Source organism: Felis catus, chromosome B1, assembly GCF_018350175.1.
Source record: "Felis catus isolate Fca126 chromosome B1, F.catus_Fca126_mat1.0, whole genome shotgun sequence".
Taxonomy (NCBI): Eukaryota; Metazoa; Chordata; class Mammalia; order Carnivora; family Felidae; genus Felis; species Felis catus.
The window spans coordinates 24,482,560-24,507,904 of record NC_058371.1 but is presented as its reverse complement, the minus strand read 5'-3'; the positions used below and the strand labels follow the sequence as shown (position 1 = coordinate 24,507,904).

Sequence of the window (25,345 nt, the reverse complement as noted above, 5' to 3'; positions counted from 1 at the left end):
AAGTTGTCATCTCACAATTTTCTGGGTAGTGAGGGCTGTTACATACAACTGTGCCTCTTAGAAACAGCACATTGTCAGGAAGCAGCCTATTCCGTTGGAAATACTAGATTGAGGAATCCATCATAAGGTAATTAAGTTCTGTCTTTTTCTGGTTACTATTCATATTTGCTTTGTGTTTCCCTTTACATAACATTCCCTGACCATTTATAGCTTTTTTCCTACTCTCTGCCTCCTCTTTCTTTCTGCCTAGATGTGTCATGTATTTCATTGTCTATGTTGGATTTTCTGGAATCCTTATTTTTATTAATTCTCCTCTAAATTTTCTCTATAACTGCCTTTTCCACACTCATGTCGGATATATTTATTTTTATATTCATTGTATGTTTGCTAGGGGCAAAAATATACAGAAGGTTACAATAATAACACACATTTTCTTGCCCTCAAATACTTGTCATTTACCATGTAGGCAGGGAATGTCAACTCTTTATACAAATATGTAGCACATTTTCTATTTACTTCTTTACATACCAAGGGCCATCAACAGTGATGGAAAGTCTGACATACGTGGAAGACCCAGAACTTACCTGAGGTCTTGGGAAGGTTCTGCTCTGATGTGAGGTGTCTCAACAGAGTGCCCGAATACTGCTCCTTCGGTGCCTGGACAGAACATGAATCCAGTAGTCAGCAGTCGATACAAACAAGTAGACAGACATGTTGGTTTTCGTCTCTATTTTTATGCATCAAATATGCATTCAAAAAGGGGACAGCTAGAAACAGGAGTACAGAAAATGAAATAGAAAAATTGGAAAAATGTTCAAGGTGGTGAAGGGCCAAGAAGGGTAAATCTAAATGTCCCTTGGTAGCTAACTTTTAAGATAACCGTATTTAGAAAAGTTTAGGTTGAGGTAGAATTTTCACTCTCTGATCAAAGATCCATCCCCTTCCCCTTTCTTATTTCCCAGGTAAGTATATTTGAGGGAGGGATAGATCACAATACTCAGTTCTGTCTTTCTACAAATGGCAGAGCATGAATGAAAATGTGGAGAGGAGCTCCTTTGTAGTATATCATTAATTCTTTTTTTTTTAATGTTTATTTATTTTTGACAGAGACAGAGCATGAGCAGGGGAGGGGCAGAGACAGAGGGAGACACAGAATCCGAAGCAGGCTCCAGGCCCTGAGCTGTCAGCACAGAGCCCCACACGGGGTTCGAACTCACAAACCGTCAGATCATGACCTGAGCCGAAGTCGGGCGCTCAACCGACTGAGCCACCCAGGCGCCCCTATCATTAATTCTTTAAAGACATAGGTCTCATGGGACACTTGGTAATTCTCCCCCACACAGCGCCCACTTTTATTAGAGTGATTATCAATAGCAATTTAATTTGGCTTCTTTGGTACTAAGGCTCTATCTAAAACCATAAACTGCTCAAAATCATTTCTATAGAGTTGACTTCATGTGAGGTCCTGGTTACCTGAACACGTCATGCACTCTAACACTTTGCTCAGGCAGTTGAATGGTATTCCATCTACACTATCATTTATTGACTCCATGTGATTTTCCTGGATCCCAGAGCTTTTCCATAGTTTAACTGAGCAAAATAAAATGATCTTCCTTTTCAAAAATACAAAAAAATCTCGATGACAAAATCTCATTTTTGTTCTTTTGTAATTTCACGTAGATGTTTTAGATCATTCCATCTGGATTAATTTTATTTTCGTTTGGTTTAATCTTCATCAAACATTTTGGTGTAAAAACGTCATGTCTGCTCCTTCAATGGCCCCAACACCAGCTTAATAATACAAATTATACAAAATAATACAAATAATGCAAATAAAATACATAAATTTTAAACCTATAAAATAAAGTTGCTTATGCTTATTATGAAGAACAATGAAAAATGTATTGATTCAGTATATGAAAAACAAGCAATGATTTCTTCAGTAAACATGAAATTTTCACTAGAAAATTAGAGCTAACGCCTAAATTCCTTAAAAATAAGTGGCTTTATATAGAAATATACTGAGATCACCAGACAACTCCTGTACATAAAACAGCAATGCAGACCTTGATCTTGAATCAGAGAGGAAGAGATTTTTTTCAAAGACAGTAACATGGTTTCATCTATATTATGGTTCTAAGGATAAATTTACAAGGTTCTGCAGTAGTAAATTCCTAAGATTACAGATTTCAATTTATAAGCTAAAAGCTATTGGCATTTGTTGACCTCTCACTGCGTTGGTTTTACTACTTGTTGATGTTTTGTTAAAGAGACTGCAGGGCATATGATATATAGACAGACTATCAGAGCAATTATTTCTTCATGGAGTTTGCTCTTTTGATATTTTATAAGGTACTTTATTTCTGTGAGTGGAAAATTATTAGGAATAGGTCTTTGAAAATAAACTAACAGTTTTAGATAAAACCCTAATTTTGTGATGGTGGTGAAGGTGGCATTTGAGAAAACATTCCAAGGTATAAGTTTTCATATCCCAACGAGAGACCCCTTTATCATTTTAAGAGGATATAACTTCCAGAAAAAATAGTTATCCATCTGTAAAGTTTAAAAATTAATTTCCACTGTTCTATGACTTTGAAGACTTCCCAAACGAGATGACAAAAATATAATTAAAGAACAGTAGCAATATTTATTTTCAAACATCGAATGGAACATATAGTAACTTAGCACAGAACATATCAGCGAAAGTAAAAGGGGAAAGCTATCAAAGCTTTAATTTTTCAAAGAGGATTAAAAGCTGATAGAAGTCTTAATTCTAAGTATCAGTATAGAAAATTATTGATGATTAAAAACAAATGATTCTTGAGGAAATAATGTATAATCATATCCCCTAAGGGGCTAACTTGAAAATTGAATAAAATAACATAAATAAATTACTAACTATAGACCTCCAGATAATGAGAAAAGTACTCTTAACTTCTCCTTTATTGTCCTAGAATGAGCCAAGGGGGTAATAACTAATAAACAATAATGATAATCTTAAAAGGAAATCAGTGAAAGAAGATAAAAGCCATCTGAAGCAAGCACATACTCTCACAGCACAAAAAGTCAAAATTAAAATACATATTTCTGGGGCGCCTGGGTGGCTCAGTCGGTTGAGCACCTGACACTTGATTTCAGCTCAGGTCATGGTCCTGGGGTTATGGGATTCAGCTCCATGCTAAGCATGAGTCTGCTTAAGATTCTCTCTCTGTCCCTCTCCCTCATTCATGCGCTCTCTCACAAAGTAAACACACACACACACACATAAATAAATAAATAAATAAATAAATAAATAAATAAATAAATGTATTTCCTTTGTAATTTTTGAAAGCTTATTTGTTTATTTTGAGAGAGAGAGAGAGAGAGAGAGAGAGAATATGAGCAGGATTGGAGAGAGAGAGAGAGAGGGAGACAGAGAATCCCAAGTAGGCTCTGTGCTGGCCGCTTGATGCAGGGCTCAAACTCATGAACCTTGAGATCACGACCTCAGCCGAAATCAAGAGTTGGACACTTAACCAACCAAGCCACCCAGATGCCCCTAAAATACATATTTCCTTGGAATTGGGAATTTTTACAAATGTCAGATGATTAGTAAGGTTGCCAGACTTAGCAATTAAAAATATAGGGGATCACATTAATTCTGAATTTCAGATAAATATGAAATATTTATTTATTTATTTATTTATTTAAAATTTTTTTTTTCAACGTTTATTTATTTTTGGGACAGAGAGAGACAGAGCATGAACGGGGGAGGGGCAGAGAGAGAGGGAGACACAGAATCGGAAACAGGCTCCAGGCTCTGAGCCATCAGCCCAGAGAGCCTGACGCGGGGCTCGAACTCACGGACCGCGAGATCGTGACCTGGCTGAAGTCGGATGCTTAACCGACTGCGCCACCCAGGCGCCCCTGAAATATTTTTTTAATATAAATGTGCAATATTTGCATGGGTCATATTTAGAGTAAAATTGATGTGTTGTTTATCTGAAATTCAAAATTAAATCACTATATAGTATACCTGAAACTAATATTACACTGTATGTTAACTGTTATGTTAAATAAAAAATAAAAAAATAAAAAAATATTTTAAAAATAAATGAATTGTAACCTATCCTCAAAAAAATATTTCAACTGGGCATCATGTATTATACCTGGTGACCCTAACCATCAGTCAACACGTATTTGGTACCAAGAGTACAGATGTGTACAGACCACATTTACTCTCATTTCAGGAAAAGAAGGAATGTGTGATGAATTTTCACATTGTAAGCTATAAAGTCCACGGAAACCGAAAAGACAGAGGGACAGAAAAAGGACAAGAAGGTGCAAAACGCAGATGTTTACTTATATATCATAATATATATAATATGTATGTAACTTGTTGAGTAAATAAACTTGTTTTTAAATTTTATTCTATTGTATTATTTATTTATTTTAATTTATTTGATTTATTTTAATTAACTTTTTTAAGTTTATTTATTTATTTTTGAGAGAGACCACAAGTGAGGCAGGAGCAGAGAGAGAAGGAGAGAGAGAATCCCAAGCAGGCAGGCTCTGCATTGTCAGCACAGAACCTGATGCAGGGCTCGAACTCACAGACTGTGAGATCATGACTTGAGCTGATGTCGGATGAAGCTTAACCCACTGAGCCACCCAGGTGCCCTTTATTTATTTATTTTAGAGAGGGAATGAGAGCATGTACACAAGTGAGCTGGGGAAGGGGTATGGGGGGGGGGGGAGAGAGTGAGAGAGAGAGAGAGAGAGAGAGAGATAGACAGACAGCGAGAATCCTAAGCAAACTCCATGCTCCCAACATGGAGCTTGATCTCACAACTCTGGGATCATGACCTGCGCTGAAATCAAGAGTCAGACCTCCACCAACCCAGCCACCTAGGCGCCCCAAATATTTGTTGTTTAATGTTGTTTTAAGGGACCATTCAAAAGGGTGTAATGTTCTATTCTGCTTGACTGTATAGATGTTGAAGGGTATATCAGTTTAAAGTGATGATGATGTTTTAAGACTTGGGGAAAACATAGACTGTTGACTATTGTAAAGGTCAGGAAAGATGAGACAAGCAAACTTTTGGGTCAAAAAAACACTGGATGTCATTCAATGACAAGTAAGCAGGATGGCATATTCTGCTTTGCTGGGGAGGAAAAAACTATATACATGGACTGTGATCCTACTCCACATTTAAAGACAGTTTAAGACAGTGTAAGTAGAATGCTACTTTTTACAAATGCCTAACATAAAATGCCATCCTCCCCACCAAATGAAAAATGCCATTAAAAGTAAATTTACATATCCCTCCTAATGTGGTTATCCATATTCTAAATGTTTTACTTGAAGTTGTTTGCCATTAGCCCCAGAACAGAGGTCACCAAAAAAAAAAAAAAAACCAAACCAAAAATACTTGGTGTTCCCAGGTTCTTCCTCGAGTTTATAGTAACTAAATATATATTTATATTTATATTTATGTTTATGTTTATGTTTATGTTCATATTCATATTCATTTATATGTATGTATGTTCTGTGAAATGTGACGTTTTTCTGGCCACTAGCTTCATAAATTCCATTACAGTTAATTTCAGAGAAAATTTTATGAGGTCATTGGCTTTGTGTGGAGACACCTGTGATCAGTAATACACATGGAAGCAAAACAAAGATACCCCTGTGCTTTGAAATATTAACTTGACATAAATTATCTCATTTTTTCTCACAGACTTTTTTATTTGTTTAGAGAGAGAGTGAGTGGGGGAGGGGCAGACAGAGAGGGAGAGAAAAAAAATATCTCAAGCAGGCTCCACTCCAAGCGAGAACGTCGAGACATTGGGCTCAAGCTCACAACTGTGAGCTCATGACCTGAGTCGAAATTAAGAGTCAGATGCTTAACTGACTGAGCTGCCCAGGGGTCCCTCTCACAGACATTTTTAATGTAAGTAGATAATATATTGTTTACATCTGAAAAATGAGGAAGCTGTAATCAGAGAAATTAAATACCGCATTGGTGAGCTAGAATTTTGGCCTTCAGGTTTTCTGATGTATACACTAGGCACTTTGAAGTCAGCAGACAGAAGGAGACAACTCCAGCTCCTTCATTCTTACCTAAATGACTTCAGCAAGTCATGTAATCTGTCCAAACTTCAATTTCCATAGATATAAATAAAGATAGAAATAACAACCTTACAGGTTGGGTTAGGGTTTTCTTAAATAGGATATAAATGTGCCTGGTTCGCTGTAAGAATTCAATATTCCTTAATTCCATCTGTCACTTTTATTTATGAAAATCAGCCACAGAAGACATACACATTGTGTTTGTAGAGTTAATGGACCACCATGGGTCCAGTCGTTAGTACATGAAATCACTGATCCTAAAATGTCAGCTTCAAGTTACATGGTCTCAGGCTGAATTCTGAAATCTGAAATTTAGACGCTGTAAAGAGATTCTTAAATAGTGAATTAATTTTGTTAATCAAGACTCTATTCAGTAGTCAAGGAATTCCCTAATGCAGCTGCTTAGTTACCAGATACGATCGATCAACACCCAAAAACCTGAGAAAGAAGTTTCTTCTAAATAAAAAGTTATGTCCAGCATAATCTCCCTTTTAATTGAACTTTATCCTAATGCTTAAACAACTGCAGAAAAATGAAAACAAAAATGCATAGCAGGTCCTTTACTAACTACAATGGATAGCTGCGATTTTTCTGTGTTTTATACTTAGCTCTCTGCGTGGGATATCAGAAATTCATCATAGGAGTAGCTGGACTGGTAAAACAGTCATTAATTCCACCAGGGCTTTAGCTCCCTTTTAAAAGTCAAAGGAAGGGGCACCTCGGCAGTTCCACTGGTTAAGCTTCTAACTCTTGATTTGGGCTCCAGTATTGATCTCATGGTTCTTGGGATTGAGCTGCGCTGGGTTTGTGTTCACAACATGGAGCCTTCTTGGGATTCTGTGTCTCCTCTCTGAACCACCCCCCACCCCAAAAAATAAACTTTTCAAAAAATAGTCAAAAGAAAAGTTAAGGAAAGAGTAGTACAGGACGCCATTCCTGAGGATATTTCTCTTCTCAATGTGAAATCTCAGTCATGGAATTTATAAGAATTCCAAGCTAGCAATTAGCACTAAGAACTTAAAGAGGTGGAATCTCACTAATGGTAGCAGCAGCACCTTCAACATCCAGTCCATAGGACAGTTAAGAGACTTAAACAATAATAATAAATAAACTTTAGATGGACAGTACTTTAAATTCCTCCACTGGAATGGGGCTGAAGTCCAGAGAGAATTCACTGAGCTCTCAGGGGCAAAAATATTCCTATTTATTCATTATCGCCAAGTTTGAACCTGTGCTATTGAATGCACATAAATTCTTTGGTTAATTATATTGAAAGTCCCTTTCCATTGTGAATTATACATTATATAAAATTATAAATTATAAAATCATAATTAGTTATCATTTCAGATTATAAAATCTTTTTTTTTATTGTATTTGAGATCAGGGGCCTTTTTCACTCTGTAGTGCCACTTCCTAGCACTTTGTCTGGTATAAGATAGACTTTCATTAAATGTCTCTCTGAAGTTGTTGCAAGTGAAACGAAGAACATGGCAGTGCTTGCTGTCCAGGAAGAGACTGGGTGTCCCTAGGGCCTCCACATCAGCTGTCAAAAAGGGCTTCAGAAGAGAAGGCTAAGGCCTGGCATGGAATATTAGCTGTTCTGGAGAGTGAGAGAGAAGAAAAAAGAGACAAGCCAGATGGAAGAGGAACAAAGGAATCAGGAAAGGCACACCGTGGGAAGGAGGCCAGAGAGAAGTAGAAACATTTAAATTCTTGGATACTGCTTCTGCCTAGCATACAAAACTTTTGTAATCTGAGCCCATCCACCTGCTCAGACTTCTTTTCCTTTACTTAGCTATGAAATCTCTTTACTAATTTTTCCCACCTTTTCAGGTAAATGTAATCTGTTCATCCTCTCAACATATTTAGGGTGTACTACCTGTCACACTCGTTCTAAATTATGTGTTATTCCCCATCTAAACTAAAAAGTTACAGACATATTGCTCATATTCCACTGTATTCTTGTACACAACATGGTGCCTTACATATTGATGCATCAGTAGCAATATTGATAACAATCAATATTTTAAGGACCTTCTCTTGAAAGTTTTTCTTTTCCTCTTGTTTTTAATGCTAGTTTAATGAATAGAATAGTAATTCAGAAACTGGGCAGGGGGCGCCTGCGTGGCTTAGCGGGTTAAGCATCCGACTTCGGCTCAGGTCATGATCTCGTGGTTCATGAGTTCGAGCCCTGCGTTGGGCTCTGTGCTGATGGCTCAGAGCCTGGAGCTTGCTTCAGATTCTGCGTCTCCCTCTCTTTCTCTGCCCCTCCCATGCTCATGCTCCTGCTCCTGCTCATGCTCTGTCTCAAAAAGAAATAAACATTAAAAAAGGTTAAAAAAAAAAAAAAGAAACTGGGAAGTATGCTGAGATGCCCTCCTGTGTTCAATTTCAGTATTAGTTTACTTCTTTCCACAACTTCAATATCACTTTTGTTTTCTCTCAGTTATTCCTCCATACCACTGCCATCTAACACTCTAAAACAAAACTTATTGTGCAATTCTCACTTAAAATGCTTCCAGAATCCAATCGCCTATAGAAGTCAAGCCCAAACGCCTTAGTAGAATTTACCTCTTAGCAGTGCTATCTATGCATTTTACACTTGAGTGACAATAAAACTCTTGCAGATTTTGAAATGTTTACGAACTGTCATGAATACTACTTCGTCCCAACTTACCCCTCAGCCTCTCTCCCCTTTGGTAATAATCTCTACAGATTTTTGAGGGGCTGATTCTAGATTATTTTCTCTGTGAAACAAACATGTTCTGGGTCCTTTCTGCTCTTCCTCTCTCTGGTCAGCATCCTCGGCCCCTTGTGAAAATTCCTGGTATAGCATTTATCACATTGCTGTGCAATTTGCTTTGAATTCTTCTTATCTGGTAACTTATGAGTTCGTTGAACTCAAAGACTTCGTCTTAGCTAATTTTGCACACTTAGCACTGTTCTTCTGATATATAGTTGAGGCCAGTAAGTGAAAGAAAGAATTGGGAATGGAAGAATGAAAGCATGAACACATTAACAATTATTCTATTTATAATTTATGTGTAAAACATGGGAACTTCCTGTTTCTTACTATATTTCTCTGTTCAACACTTCAATACAAATCAGGTTATTAATAGCCTGAGGTGACTATCTACTATCTGCATTTACTGAAACTGTTATTATGAGCCTAGCCAATGTTAATTATTCCAATGAAACAGGGAAACAATATTGCTAAATTGTCTGTCTAACGGAAACAAAGAACACCATGTTGTTCATTTGAAACTGGAGAATAAGCTGCCAAGATTTCTGAAAATAAATTATTGCAAAATCTGTTTTTACTTTTCAGTCAGCATTTTTTATGATTTAAAAAATATCTCAAGGCGTTTGCTCCCAGATGCCGAATCATGTCCTCTCTTCCACTTCTGAAGGTTTTCAGAAGATAAAAAGATAATGGGAAAGATACTTAATCAGATGGAAAATGCATTCGAATAAAACTATTTTCTTCAAGATGCAGTATATTTCAAAAATATTTGATTTGTCACCAATGAAAAAAAGACTCAAATATATCAAGAGTAGAAATAATATGGGGAGCCCTCCTACTCATGTTTTATAACCTTCAAGTAGCTTGTATTATACTAGCATTTGCTCCTCTGAAGAGGGGAGAATGCCTCTTCATTTGTTAACTCATTCTATGGCTTTCAATGAAGCAAAAATAATGGAAATTTTAAAGTATGTGTGACGAAAACAGAAGGGAAAAGAAAATGAATTATTCTCATATTGAATGCATATGTAGTTTGATGAAAATTACATCTAAGGAAAATATACAGAAATAACCCATCCTTCAAATTCCTTCCTCCCCCCACAAAATATTAGAATAGTTAAGAAGAGCTCTCCTCATTCACTCTGAAGATATATTTTTCAGGAAATAATAAGAAATTCTAAGGTCTAAGATTACTGACGTTGTCATTTTGCCCTTTAATAATCACTAAAGGAATGGGTAGCAATATACATCTGGGGCTTTTAGAAAATCCTAAATGAAAAAATGTCACCAAGAGCATATCTTTAGTAAACATAATAATCATAAGATTCTATTGTTATGGATTTGTTAAAAGGCAGGAATGTCTGAATTGATTTATCACTATGTTATAAACATTCTAACAGAAATTGAAATATAAAACTATGAAATAACTTGATAACAAATGAACTACCTATATTGTTTTTTTTTTTTTTTTGTAAAAAAAAGTTCATAAAAGAGTAGTTCATGGTAAGATTTAGAAAATTAATAAAACCAGATCTCTAGGTGAAGTATCTTTTTACCACATTTAAATAGATTTTTTAAGCTTTGAAATATTTAATCTAGGGACTCCTGGGTGGCTTAGTCGGTTATGCGTCCAACTTTGGCTCAGGTCATGATCTCACAGTTTGTGAGTTCGAGCCCCGTGTCAGGCTCTGTGCTAACAGCTCAGAGCCTGGAGCCTGCTTTGGATTCTGTGTCTCCCTCTCTCTCTACCCCTCCCCTGCTCACACTCTGTCTCTCTCTGTCTCTCTCTCTCTCTCTCTCTCAAAAATAAATAAACATTAAAAATAAAAATAGGGGCGCCTGGGTGGCTCAGTCGGTTAAGCATCCGACTTCGGCTCAGGTAACGATCTCGCGGTCCGTGAGTTCGAGCCCCGCGTCGGGCTCTGGGCTGACGGCTCAGAGCCTGGAGCCTGCTTCCGATTCTGTGTCTCCCTCTCTCTCTGCCCCTCCCCCGTTCATGCTCTGTCTCTCTCTGTCTCAAAAATAAATAAACGTTAAAAAAATTAAAAAAAATAAAATAAAAAAATTAAAAAAAAATAAATAAAAATAAAAATAAAAATAAAAAAAGAAATACTTAATCTAGTAGTCTATTTTGTTTTGATGTTCGGCATTTTACCTAACATGCAGATGGTATATCTAATACTAGTTTTGCTTCTTTAAGGTCATGTTCATTTTTATGCATGCACATTTTCTGTGTACCCCTCTCCTTTAGAAACTCAGTCATTCCTCAATCCATATGCCATTGAAGCTTTTCTGATCCTTGTGGAAATTCACTTATCTAAAAATCTGCTGTCAGTTGCAAGATAAACTCGTGTTTCTTTGGGGAAGAAAAGTGAATACCTTAATTCTGCCTTTTTGTTAGATTTTATGCCTCGGGTTCTTCACCCCTATTTAGATTATTCTCTGAAAAGAAGATGGGCTTTCTACTGCTGTTAGCCAGAGACAGGAAGACTATGTTTCTTACTGGCACACCGTGCTGATCACTACCTGATGGAATGCGCAAGGAGAAGGACTCATCATCTCAGTCATACTTTTATTTAATTCCTTAATTCCCTGCTCCTAAGATTTTTGATACAATGCCATCAAATGGGTACATTTCCATTGCTTTTTATGGGAAGTAAAAATCAGTAGGGAAGTTGTCCAAAACAGAGAGTACCTGATTGTCTTCAGTGGCTTCAGATATTACATTCTTTATGGATTTATTTGAACCTTCTAGAATCTTTTTTTTATTATGAAAAAACACCCTCGTATATTCAAAAGATGCTAATTCTGTAAATATCTTTACAAGCCTCAGCTACATGGTTAATCTGTACAAACAGACATGTGAACAAAGCTAGGACTTTTAATATGATCTCTCATTAAACACAACTTACACTCTCCTCAAGAAAACCAAGTGATCCTAAAACATCAGTTTTACCTATCATTTTCTGAGTATCTCTGTTGATGTGGACAAAGTCAGAATCTGGAATCTTTGCGCAGACAACTTGCCTTGATATTTATGTTTTCAGTCATTTAGTAATAACTGAGTTTTATACCAATTCAGGTGAAAAAATGAAGTCTCCAAAGCCTATCCTGTAATAGCAGGGTAGTGTGGCATTCACAGATAGAGCCCAAATGGGAAACAGCTAGGTACACAGACATCGGAAAGCAGTTGTTAGTGCCAAAATAAATTTCCTTCATCCTTTTATTTCTATGAGGTTTCACTTTTTTTTTTAACTTTTTGTTGTTCCAGATTGCTCCTGTGAGTTTTATGTTATCAGCTGCCATGTAATTCATTGTGTGCCAATAGGTAAACAAAGAGCTCCACTTACTGGGGTTTGTTTTTTACTCACAAGAGGACTGGTAGCATTACTTTTAATTAATGTAAAGAATAGCAGGGCTTTTTTGTTTTTTGTTTTGGTTTGTTTTGTTTTTACCCGAACTAACCCCGCTTTCCTCTATAATGATATCTTCAGCATGAGCACCCATCATATTCCCAGCTGGGATTGCCATGAATACCTCTGCACCATACTTGGAGCGATTCCAAGCAGAGTAAACCATTAGAGTTTTATGCAAATCATAACCAGTCTGGGTATCCACAGTTTGTAGGCAAGTCCAGGGATCTTCAAAATTCTTAAGCTGTCATGTCACCCTGATTTTAAATGTGTGGTCTGTGAGCCACACTAAGTAGCTTTAAAGATGGTGGTCCTCTGAGCTGCAAAATAATCCTTCAGAGTTTTATAGAAATCAAATCTTTTTGTATAAATGGGTCTGTGCTGGTAAGTTGGGGGGTGATGGACAACAGAACCATGATTCATCTAGATTCGTGATTTTACATTTCTGGAATACACTGGTATACTCACCAAATACCTCACCAAATGGACCTGTTAAGCAGAGACACAATATTCTGAGTATAAAGTTTCCATGTTTTTCCAGAAAGCATAAGTTGTGACACAAACATACATATCTGTGTGTGTGTGTATGTGTGTGTGTATGTAGAGTATAGCATCTCACTGAGGACTACCAGACCCAACTAGTTTAGTTTGTGAGTCCTGACAATATTATCCAAATAAAATTCCAATCTAATAGAAACATTTTTGGAGAATTGGAAAAGAGAAAACACGATGCCTTAATATATCAAGGATATTTTCAATACCAAACTCAGACAAGAACAACACAAAACAGAAAATTTAAAGGTTCACATTTGTTCGTGGGTATAGATACCAAGATCCTAAAGAAAATATCATGTTGAAACCAACAATAAAGTAAGAAGAATTAGCGTCTTTTCTTTGGCATTTATTATAGGAATATAAGTTTTATTTAACAACAGAAAATTAACAAAATTATCAAGAGTAACTTATTTCTGGAGAACATTATCTAATCATATCAAAAGATACAGATATACCACTCAAAAAGTTGAAAATTCTTCCGTGATTAACTACATCGATCACAACAATTACCGCCTTTTAGGAAAATGGAGGTGAACTTTCTCCCACAGTTAAGAGTCATCTACAACAAAACCTACAGCAACCTCAAACTTCCTGGTGACACATTAAAACATCTCATTTACGAGCAGCAGCAGTACAAAGGTGTGATGTGGTTTCACCTTTTTTCTAGAATCACCACTTCAATTCAGCTCCCCACTACAGTTCTTGTACTACCCCTTGGTCGGAAGGGAAGGAAGAATGAAGATTCGTGAAAAGCATATTGTTTGGGGAAAAAGTAACAAATTTCTCATGCTTCATGTATAATACAGTTTTCCACACAGAAAACCTAAAAGAACCTAAAGGTAATTTAATAACATTAGAGAATTATTTTGACTCAAAATTTAATGAAAGTTCTGGAAGCCCTTTATAGAATGAATCATCGAATTTAATCAAAAGATATTAAAGCCATTTTAAATGTAAGAATGTAATGTGATAACAAATAAGATACTAACTTAAAGTTGTTCATTTTCTCCAAAACCTTGACTAGATTTAATGCAGTCTCAGGTCATCAATGATGTTTTCATGGAATTTGACAAGCTGATTGTAAATCTATATGGAAGAATATTGAGCCGAGAATAATAAAGCAATTCTGAACCCCGTCCCCAATTTCAGTAGGAAGATTTTTCTCTACCATGTAACAAGACACATATAAGGTTCAAGTTACTAAGTTGGCGTGGCTGTGGTAAAAAGAGAGAAATAGACAGTGGAATAAAGAAGGCTCCAGAAACTTACCAAAGAACTTACATCTGTATGCAAACTTGATTTATGACAGTCACTATGAAAAATAAGTGAGTAACAAATGATTATTCAATAACTGATGCTAGGATAATTGTTTACACATATGGGAAAATCAAACTGTATTCATCACTTATGCAAAATAAATTTCAGCAGGATTAACAATGTGATGGGTCAAGTTATAAAATATGTAGATGACAACATAGGAGAATATCTTTTTGACTTCAGATTAGAGAAGGATTTCTCACATAGTAAAGAAAAAAATGATGATACTCATATACTGAAATTAAGCATTTCTGCTGAACAAAGAGCATCACAAGAAGCTGAAAGGCAAAGCTTGACCTTGGGGAAGATATTTGCAGTACATATAATTGACAAAGATCAATTTCCAAATACCAAAGAACTCTAAAAAGTAATTGAGAAAAATTAAACTAATAGAAAATGACTAAGAACTTGGGGAGACACTTCACAAAATAAAAAGGTAATTAATATTCAATAACCATCTGGGAAAGACAGTTCATTTGTAATCAAATGAAACAAATTAAAACTGCAATGTGGCACCAAGTTAAACCCTCTAGTCTTGCAGAAACTTCACAGTGAAAAAAGATATTTCTTATGGGAAGGTATGGATAAACGCTTAAGACAGAAAACATATAAAAGTTTAAGAAAACAAATTTGACTATATTAATATAAAATGTTTCTTAACAATAAAATATACCTTAAACAAAGTTAGATACTAAAACATATACACAGTCAACAGCAAATATAACTGATAAACAATTACCATCTATAACTTTTTTTCAATGTTTTTATTTATTTTTGAGACAGAGAGAGACAGAGCATGAGCAGGGGAGGGGCAGAGAGAGAGGGAGACACAGAATCTGAAGCAGGCTCCAAGCTCTGAGCTCTCAGCACAGAGCCTGACATGGGGCTGGAACTCACGGACTGTGACATCATGACCTGAGCTGAAGTCGGAATCTCAACCGACTGAGTCACCCAGGCACCCCAATAATTACCATCTAGAAAATACAAGGAACTCCTACAGACCATCAAGAAAACAACCCATTCTAAAAAAAATACTAATAAATAATACAAAAAAGAAACTTGAACAGTTAGTGCAATGGGGGGCGGGCGGTACTCCATGTTGGGCATTATAAATGAAAACCAAAAAGAGTTGTAATTTTATTTGAATCTTTTCTAGTGACCAGGATGCTAGAAAAGTCAACCTGTCATGTCGCTTTCTATCATCTTTCTGGCTGAAAAAAGCGTTATTTCGTAGTTTCCACATTAGGCTCATAGCCAAGGGATGCTATTATGTGGCTGTTTAGAAAGTGACTATAAAATATTTGTGGAATTTATATAAAGTGCATTTTTCACTGAAAATAAACTTTCTTGGAATTCTTTTTTTAGGTAGCTCTTTTAAAATAACACACCTTACTAAATTTCCAGGCTTGTTTTGAATTAAAAAGGTTTTGCCTTCTTTTAAAATCGTACCTGAAATATGAAAATAGAAATCAGTTAGATAGAAGTTAGATAGAAGTTAGATAGATAGTTAGATAGAAGTTAGATAGATGTTAGATAAAGTTCGCTATTCAGTTAAATGATTGTGTGGCAATGTTATTTTGTTAATTCACTACTCAAAGTATCAGAAAGTATTCATTTTTTCAACAGGGTAACATTGGAGGGGATATACAATATCACAGAAAACATGTCAACGTGTTGTCTTGCTATGTCCCATTAGCAATGTGGCATTCAGTAAGCCAATTAGCTATCTGAAATCTTAATTTTCTTATATGTAAACAACAACAACAACAACAACAACAACAACAACAACAACAGCAAAAACCCCCAAACCCCCAAACCAAAACTGTGTGTCTTTTCCTCCTCATAGGACTGTGATTTTTTTAAAATATTTTTATCCATATTATGTCTGTGTTATTTATATCTATGTTACTTCACAATTGCTTAGCATTATTGGTGATGGGTAAAGTCAGTTTAAAAGACTTACTGATCTATGGTGGTTTAGGAATATGAGAATTCTTATTCACTGCTGATGAGAGGGCACATAATGAATACCTTCTAGAGTCCTTATACTTTAAACAAATAATTCAGTTTCAAGGAAATTATCCTAAAGAGGTATCTTTGTATACAAAGATTTAACTACAAGGAATTTGATGACAGCCCTGTTTAGGTTCATTGAATATAATCCAGATGTCCAATAACAGGGAATTAATTCGTAAATTATTGTGGTTCAATAAAATGGAATACTTTTAGCCAGTTAAAATATAGAAGACCATTGAGTGACATGAATTAAAAATGAAAATGAGATTTCCATAAGATATGCATAAACATCTTTTTTTCTAAAGAGCCTCATAAAGTCTCCACTGGTCAACATTCATCATTTGGCAAGCTTCTTCATTTCCCCTCCCCTTGTTTTTAGGCCCTTTTTTCTCCTTCATCCAATTAGAAACTCAAACATACTGCTTAATTTGCAGAGAAGTTTGGGCAACATTGTTTCCTCTGAAAGCTTTCTACTTAAACACATAAAAAAAGCTTTTAATGGTATTTTCCTAAAAAGTGAACCAGCCACCTTAAAAGATAGCAGTATCTTAATTAGATATCACCTTAAATAGAAGTATTTAGGTAAATGCTGCCTAAAGATAAATCGCAGTCTTGAGAGGTTATGAGATTTCTGTCAACTGTTGGAAGGGAGAATGACCATATTACAAAGACATAAGAGAGAAGATTTAAACTTGGTGGGAAGTTTGTAAGAATTAAAATTTTGGATAATTTTCAAGGCTCAGATTCCTTATTTATTTCACCTATCGTGCAATAAAGGATTGATGAGTAAGAAGACTGGCTGCTGAAAGTTTATTCTGATTCACTTGTTCCAAAGTCCAAACCAACGAGGGTGATTACTAATGACTATCAAAAAATAATTCATTTCATTTCTCAGTCAGGAACTTAATAGAGGCCATGCAATGAAACATACTCTTCATCAATTTTGTATGGGTTTTGTATTCGTACCCATACGAGGAGAAATGTTGGAAGAATTGTGGATAAGTAAGAAACGGATTCCATAAACAAGTATTTTACTTGATGTAGAAGAGATTTGCAACATTTATAATGTGATTAAGCTATTCTAAAACATCTTCCTTCCCAATTTTATAGGCATGTCACATGAGATTAATAATTCATGTCTGGAACCATGATCAAATCCTATATATTTTATTTTCTGAATGAATTGGGAAAATTTCCTTGGCTCATGTCTGATTTCAGCTTACAGATATGGAGGACAGTTCCAGAGTACCTCAGACTCATATACACTACATCTAACTTCGAGAATGTGGTGATATGTATATGTATAATATGTAGTATCTCTCTGCTTCTCAGAGCCCCAGGAAACAGGCTCAGCACAAGCAGCACCCAAAGGGCACCTCAAAATGCCTCACCAAGGAGTTAGTACCCCAGAGGCTACCTTTCAACCAATGGGGGGAAAGAGCTGATGAATAAATGCACCAGCCTTGTCTTTCAGTTGGACAATTATGAGAGGCAGTTTATTTTTCAGCTTGGCCACATTTATTTTTTTCCTATTTGAAAGACTATTTCTACTTCATCTACTTCCCTAAAGCATTTGGATGTATACATAAGTGAAATCTAAAACATATAATCATGGGGCACCTGGGTGGCTCCATCAGTTGAGTGTCTGACTTCAACCCAGGTTATGATCTCACGATTTGTGAGTTTGAGCCCCACATCAGGCTCTGTGCTGTCAGTGTAGAGCCGCTTCGGATCTTCTGTCTCCCTTAGTCTGTCTGCCCCTCCCCTGTTCATTCCCTCTCTCTTTCAAAAATAAACAAACATTAACAAAGAAAAATAAAAATAAAACATATAATCATAAACTAAAGATACAAATTTTGTACCAAGGAAATACAATTTAGAATAGAAGAGTAAGATCAGAGGGGCGCCTGGGTGGCTCAGTGGGTTAAACTCCGACTTTGGCTCAGGTCATGATTTCACGGTCCGTGAGTTCGAGCCCCGCATCAGGCTCTGTGCTGACAGCTCAGGGCCTGGAGCCTGCTTCAGATTCTGTGTTTCCCTCTCTCTCTGCCCCTTACCTGCTCACACACCCTGTCTCTCCCTCAAAAATAAAGATTTTTAAAAAATTTTTTTAAAAGGAGCAAAATCAGAAAAAAAAAAAAAAAACAGAATGTACCCATAAAGGTCAAAATGTATAAGAATATGATTGAGCCACCAAGGTGATCAGAACTCCCTGGTGAAAAAGGGGAAATGGGAAGTAAATAAAAAATTTCCTAAGGTATAATATGTACCCAAGAAGTTCTCATATCAGAATTATATGACTCCATGCCTGTTTGTACACAGAATACCTTACCTAACTAGAACCCAGTTCAAGAAATAGGACCTTATTCACAGCCTAAACCTGCCACGGGCATTTCTAGTCAGTGCTCTACCAGGGCTGACAATAACCATTTGCCTATCTGAAACATTTTGAGAGTTGCTTTTGGAGGCTGAATGTTTATGAGATGAGATGCTCGAGAAAAACAGAAGTTTTCTGGCTTTTAATTCTAAGAGTACTTACTTTCCAAATCCAAGGGTCATTCTCCAGCCCCTATGTTGCTTGATCTCTCTGGCATTTAACATCCCAACCTCCCCAGGTTTTACCTTCTGACTGTCCCTTGTCAGGCTTCAGATGATGCCAAATCACTACCAACCTCTGCCCTTTTGTATTCTCAGTTTGGCCACATTTTAAAGAGAAAAATACTTAGTCCAAACTTCAAATCATTTGTATGGTGTTCCTTCGTACATAATATTACTGATTCTTAGATTAACTTTGTGAAGAGACCAGGAAATAATAGATGAAAACATTGATAATCCTACTACTTCTCCTTCTTCCATCCTCTTCTTCCTCTTCTTCCTCCTCCTCCTCTTTTTTAAAAAAAAATTTTTAACGTTTATTTATTTTTGAGACAGAGAGAGACAGAGCATGAATGGTGGAGGATCAGAGAGAAGGAGACACAGAATCTGAAACAGGCTCCAGGCTCTGAGCTGTCAGCACAGAGCCCGACGCGGGGCTCAAACTCACGGACCGCGAGATCGTGACCTGAGCCCAAGTCAGCCGCTCAACCGACTGAGCCACCCAGGTGCCCATCCTTCTACTCCTTCTGCTGCTACTACTATTGTTGCTGCTGCCATTAATGATGCTGATGATCATGGAAAACATTCATTGAATACTTATATGCTTCAATCATGTGCTAAGCACTGAACGAAAAGCAAGTCAAATAATGTGATTCTTACAATAAAACTCTGAGAGATTATTTTGTGGGTTGGAGAACTGAAGCACAGAGACGCTAAATAGCTTGTTCTAAGGCACACACATTTAGATGAACTAGGGTTAGAAAGAGCACAAACCAATTATTGCCAGAACACAGATAAGCTTAGTCCTAGTTCAGTTTTCTTTTTCTCACCAGTTCTGAATTCAAGAAAGAAGGCAACTTATACCTATTGGTTCTATCTTCCAGGAGCTGTCCGTCTAGTGTGTAAAAATATTGTTTAGTGAAATAGTGAAATCAGTTATCAACTAGTGTCGTTGCAGAAGTATCCTTTACCCTCACCAAAGATCCAAGTACTAATCACTGATATCTGTGAATAGGTTACCTTAAAAGCAAAGGGGGGACTTACTATTTTTAGAACAAATTGTTAATGTTTTTATTTATTTTTGAGAGAGAGAGAGAGAGAGAGAGAGAGAGAGAGAGAGAGAGCACGAGCAGGGGAGGGGCAGAGAGAGAGGGAGACACAGAAACCAAAGTAGGCTCTGAGCTTTCGGCACAGAGCCCAAATGGGGCTCGAACTTGTGAACCAGGATATCATGACCTGAGCCAAAGTGGGACTCTTAACCATCTGAGCCACCCAGGTGCTCTAAAACAAAGAAGAATTTAGATGATAAACTGGAATTGTCATTGTTAATCCAGGAACCAAGGAATGCCTAGGGCCTCTAGAAACAGGAAAAAACAAACGAACGTATTCTCCCAGAAAGCAGTACAGCCCAGCAAACACGTTGATGTTAGACCAGTGAGAGCCATTTCAGACTTTTAACCTCCAGAACGTTAGACAATAAATTTGTGTTGTCTTAAGCCACTCAGTTTGTGGTAATTGTCATTGCAGAAACAGGGAATTAATGCAACCAATTAGTAATCAGCAAATATAGGCAACCCACTCAAGCCTGTAGCATCTTTTCCCTTTCTCCTTCCCTTTTCTCTTCCTATCTTTATTGTGAAATGAAAGACTGTCCTCTTGATCATGTATATGAACATGAAAATTTTATCCACTTACTCAAAACACATCTACACAAAACTCCGAAGTTGAAATTTGGGATAACATTTACTTTGACACACTCTAGCAAGTCACTTTTTGAAGACAAAAGTCAGCCTGATTAATGAATATTCAGTTGGTAAAATGAAAATTAGTTATTTCCCAAATTGCAGTGGACTTTCAAAATTTCTGACCAAGATTACATTAGTGTTTTTCCACTGTGACTATAGCATCAATCATTTACCTCAACCTCTTCCTTTGACATTGTTTGGTATATCGTGAGCTTTCAACTTAGATAGCTACATGAAGATAGAGAGGTTACTCCCGGAGCTCTCTAAGATTTAGTTGAGGAAGTCAGATATATAGTATTTAAATGTGCTCATTCCTCTTCACCTTTAACTTTTTCCAGCCTACTAAATAAATCTGCTTGAAATAATGACCTACCAACTAAATAAATCAGATCCTAGAAGCTCTCCTTCTTTTTACAGAAATTCTTATTCAGGATCTGAATGTATTATACACATATGCATAGATGGACACAGATAAAATGAAATAGAAATGAGACGGGGCTCCAGTGAGAAGACACAGATATACTTCATCGTCTGCCATTGATAGCTGTGTGAATTTTGTGCAGCTCACTTAACGGAGACTCCGTTTGTGAAATGAAGATAATGGTAAACACCTCCCTAAATACTGAGGAGTAAATTAATTAGTACAAATGACTATACTTTGCCAATAGCAAAGGGTAGTCCAAAATGTTATTAATTTCATTATTCTGATTAGTTGTGATTTTTTTTTGTTTTAAAACTTAATATGTACTACATTTCTTATATTTATTTTTTGTTCCTTTTATCCCATGTGGTTTTCACTTAAATGCCCTGGAAGACCTATTAAAATTACTTTGATTACACTAGATTGAATAATATTCAGTATGATATGAAGTGTTCAACATTTTCTTCTATATAGGTATGTGTATACGAGAGAGACAAATGAAAAACAATTAAATTTAGAAGGTCTTTACAATAAGTGCCACCAGAGGAAGAGTGTTGTTTCATTAACACATAATATAAAGTAACGCTTTTATGTCTGTTATAATAACAATGATAATTCCTTACACTTATTGACCACTTAGTATGTGTCACACATCATGCTTTACAGGGATCAGCTCACATTAATTCAGTGAAAATACAATGAGGTGTTATTATTTATCATCCTCATATTTTATAGATGAGGAACTGGTCACTTTGAAACCTATTAACTAAATTGCTCATGATCACTCTTCTAGAAAGCAGTAGAGTTGTAATGCCAGAGGCAAAGTTCTTAATTGCTGCACCTTGAATCCCTCCAGTAATCTCTGCCCAGTTTATTCCTCTCTGAACTCTATTCCTCCTTCCCCATCCGACCTTTCCAAACAGCTATACTGTCATGGAACTGAACATATTTGGATTCAGTGACAGGTTATCATTGCCCAAAACTCATTTTGTTGAATAAATCCCTGAGAGCTAGTTTATACTGGGCCAAAGTTAAAAACTTCTCTTCAGGTTTCTAGTGTAACAGTAACTCAAAAATAATTGATAAAAGTCATTGTTTGTCAAATTAGATTTAGAATCTACTGTAATGAAAGAGTATTTAGGGGCGCCTGTGTGGCTCAGTCAGTTGAGCGTCCAACTTCGGCTCAGGTCATGATCTCACGGTTCGTGGATTTGAGCCCCGCGTAGGGCTCTGTGCTGACAGCCTAGAGCCTGGACCCTGCTTCGGATTCTGTGTCTCCCCCTCTCTCTTCTCCTCCCCCGCTCATGCTCTGTCTCTCTCTCTCTCTCTCTCTCTCTCTCCTTCAAAAAATAAATAAAAAAACATTTAAACATTTTTTTAAAAAAGAAAGAGTATTGGGATGTGATTTATTTATTTGGCTTAGAACTCCATTTTGTACATTTTCTCCTATTTTCCCTATTAGTTTTAGGACAGTATTGGCTAATGACATTTTTATGTTATTTGAAGGATGCCACTATTAATCGTGACCTCTGGAAGGCACAACCATTCTTATCACTTTGAAGTAATGATTAGTGTTCTTTCTCATCTGAATTTTTACTTGATTCATGAGCAGTGTAAGTAACTATAGATTTCTTATGTTCTGTGGAATATTCATAATTTTGAGGGTTTTCAATATGCCTGTCCAATCAGAAAATACATTATGATCTGAGTAATGTTCAAATTATTTACAAGGAAGCAATATATGTGATCCTTAATCTTGGAATAGACTGGCCAGGCCTCATAGGATGTGATCATGTTATTAGGTTTTCAAAACATGTGTTTGAGAAACATCTCTTTTGTCTATTGTATTATTTATCCAGATAGTACTGGAATTTTAGCTCCTATAATGAGGCAATAAAAAGAACTAAAAGTCATATAGATTAAAAAGGAAGAAATGAAATTGTTTCTGTTTGGTATATGGCATGATTATCTATATGGAAAAGCCCTCACATCTGCAAAACTTTTCTATAACTACTGAGTTTAGTAAAATCACATGATGTAAATATATTAATTCAATACATGAAAAAAATCAAAATTTACATATTAACAATATTCATATAAAATGAAAAATTAAAATACTATGCCAAATATGATTACTTCAAAAAACATTAAAAAGTTAAAAAAGCATGTACCAGATATGTGTGCTGAAAATAACAAAATGAATATATGTTCACGTTCATGAAATGTATCAGTGAAAACCTAAATATATGGGGAGATATAACATTTTCATGGGTTAGAAGACTCATAATAGCAAAGATGCTAATTCTCTTAAAATCTATGTGTGCCTTAAATGCAATTCCTATCAAAAGTTAACCAAGCTTTTTCGTTTTTTGTTTTTTTTTATACATAGAAATACATATTCTGAAATTTATATGTAAAGGGACAGGCCATACAGTTATAAAAACAATGTTGAAAATAAGGTTTGTAATACTCTCTTTACCCAATACTAAGACCTATTTTATAGCTATAGTAATCAAAATATTGGGATATTGTCAGAAGGATGAACAACTCAATAAAGATAATGAAAAAGAGAATTTAGAAGTTGGCACATGCCTGACTGATTTCTGACAATGATGTAAAAGGAAATCAATGGAGACAGGAAATGCATTGGAGCAACTGAATATTAATAGGCAAAACAAACAAACAATAAACACTGAAAACAAACAAAAAAATTGATCTAAAATTCATATTATATTAAAAAACTAATTAAAAATGTATCACAGACTAAAATGTAAAACATAAAAGTATAAAACTTTTTTTTAAAAAAATTAAACAAAATCTTTGGTATGTAGAATTAGACAAAGCAGTCTCAGATTCAATAGAAATAGTGTGAGTCATAGAAGAAAATGAAAATTTAAAAATTTGTTTCATTAAAGACCCTGCCTGTTCAAAGAACGAAAAGACAAGCGACAGAGATGGGAGAAAATATTTGCAAACCATACATTTAACAAAGGACTAGTATGTAGAACATAGAAAGAATACTAAAAAAAACAAAAACAAAAACAAAAAATACGAACAATCCAATTAGTAAATGGGCAACAGAGTATATAGAGATATTTTACTAAAATCGATGTATGAATGGAAAATAAACACATGAAGAGATGTTGAACATCACTGGACACAGGAGAAATGCTGAGTGAAAGCACAATGGATATTACCCAGTTATCACCATGTCACTATACAATTTTTAGAAAAAAAAAATAATGACAACATTAAAGCTGGAAAGGATAGAAAGAAACTGAACTACTCCTACATACATTGCTAGAAAGAAACTAAAATATGACAGCTACTCTGTAAAACAATTGGGCAGTTTCTTTTAAACAACACATATATCCATCATATCACCAAGTAATTATAATCTTGGCCATTTATACCAGATAAATAAAACTTATGTTTACACAAAATCCTGTACACACATGTTCACAGTAGCTTTATTCATAGTAGACAAAACCTAAACAACCCAGATGTTTTCCAATGGGTGAATCAATAAACTGTGGTACATTCATACTATCAAATTCTACTCTTTAATGAGAAGGAAGAAACTATTGATACATATAACAACTTGAATGGATCTCCAGGGAATTAGGCTAAGTACAATAAATAAATAAATAAATAAATAAATAAATAAATAAATAAATAAATAAATCCGAAGTGTCACTACTGAATGGGTCTATATATAATGTTCTTACATGAGTAAATTATAGAATCAGAGAACAAATAAGTGATAATCAGGGTTGAGGTAGGTGTGGCTTCAAAAGGGCAACGAGAGATCCGTGTGGTGATGGAACTGTTCTGTGTCTTGACTATATCCATGTCGGTATCCTGGTTGTGATCCTCTACTATAGTTTTGAAAGTTGTTACCATTGTGAAAAGCTGTGTAAATGTTGCTTGGAATCCCTCTGTGTCATTTCTTACACCAGCATGTGAATTTATAATTATTTCAAAATAAAAGTTTATAGTTAGCACTCACTTGGTAACTTGTCTCCTAAAGTCAGAATTTTGGGGTCAACCTGAGTATACTCACTTTGATAGGTAAGCCTGTCTCAAACTTCTTCCTTAGGACAGTTGGACCATGTCAAAAAGTGATCTGCAGCCTATCCCAAAGCACGAGTGGGATAGTAAGAGGAACTTGAGTTGTCTAACCTGACAGACAAGTCAGAATTGAGACTCTGGGCGCCTGGGTGCCTCAGTCGGTTAAGCATCCAACTTTGGCTCAGGTCATGATCTTGCAGTTCCTGAGTTCGAGCCCCGCATCAGACTCTGCTGTCAGCATGGAACCTGCTTCGGATCCCCTATCCACCCTCTCTCTCTCCCCCCTCCACTTGCACTCTTTCTCTCAAAAATATATAGAAACATTAAAAAAAAAAAAAAGAATTGAGACTCGAGTTC

The 25,345-nt window shown here is 35.8% G+C and overlaps 1 protein-coding gene across 6 annotated transcripts in view; it reads right to left on the bottom strand.

The window, feature by feature from the left end:
• Positions 1-25,345, bottom strand: part of SGCZ (sarcoglycan zeta) — a 1,094,832-nt gene that overhangs the window by 28,513 nt on the left and 1,040,974 nt on the right. For all 6 annotated transcript variants that reach the window (XM_023252415.2, XM_019828324.3, XM_045056853.1 and 3 more), the window contains one exon: positions 585-657. In XM_023252415.2, the coding sequence (XP_023108183.1) occupies positions 585-657 (73 nt within the window). The remainder of the gene's footprint in view (positions 1-584; positions 658-25,345) is intronic.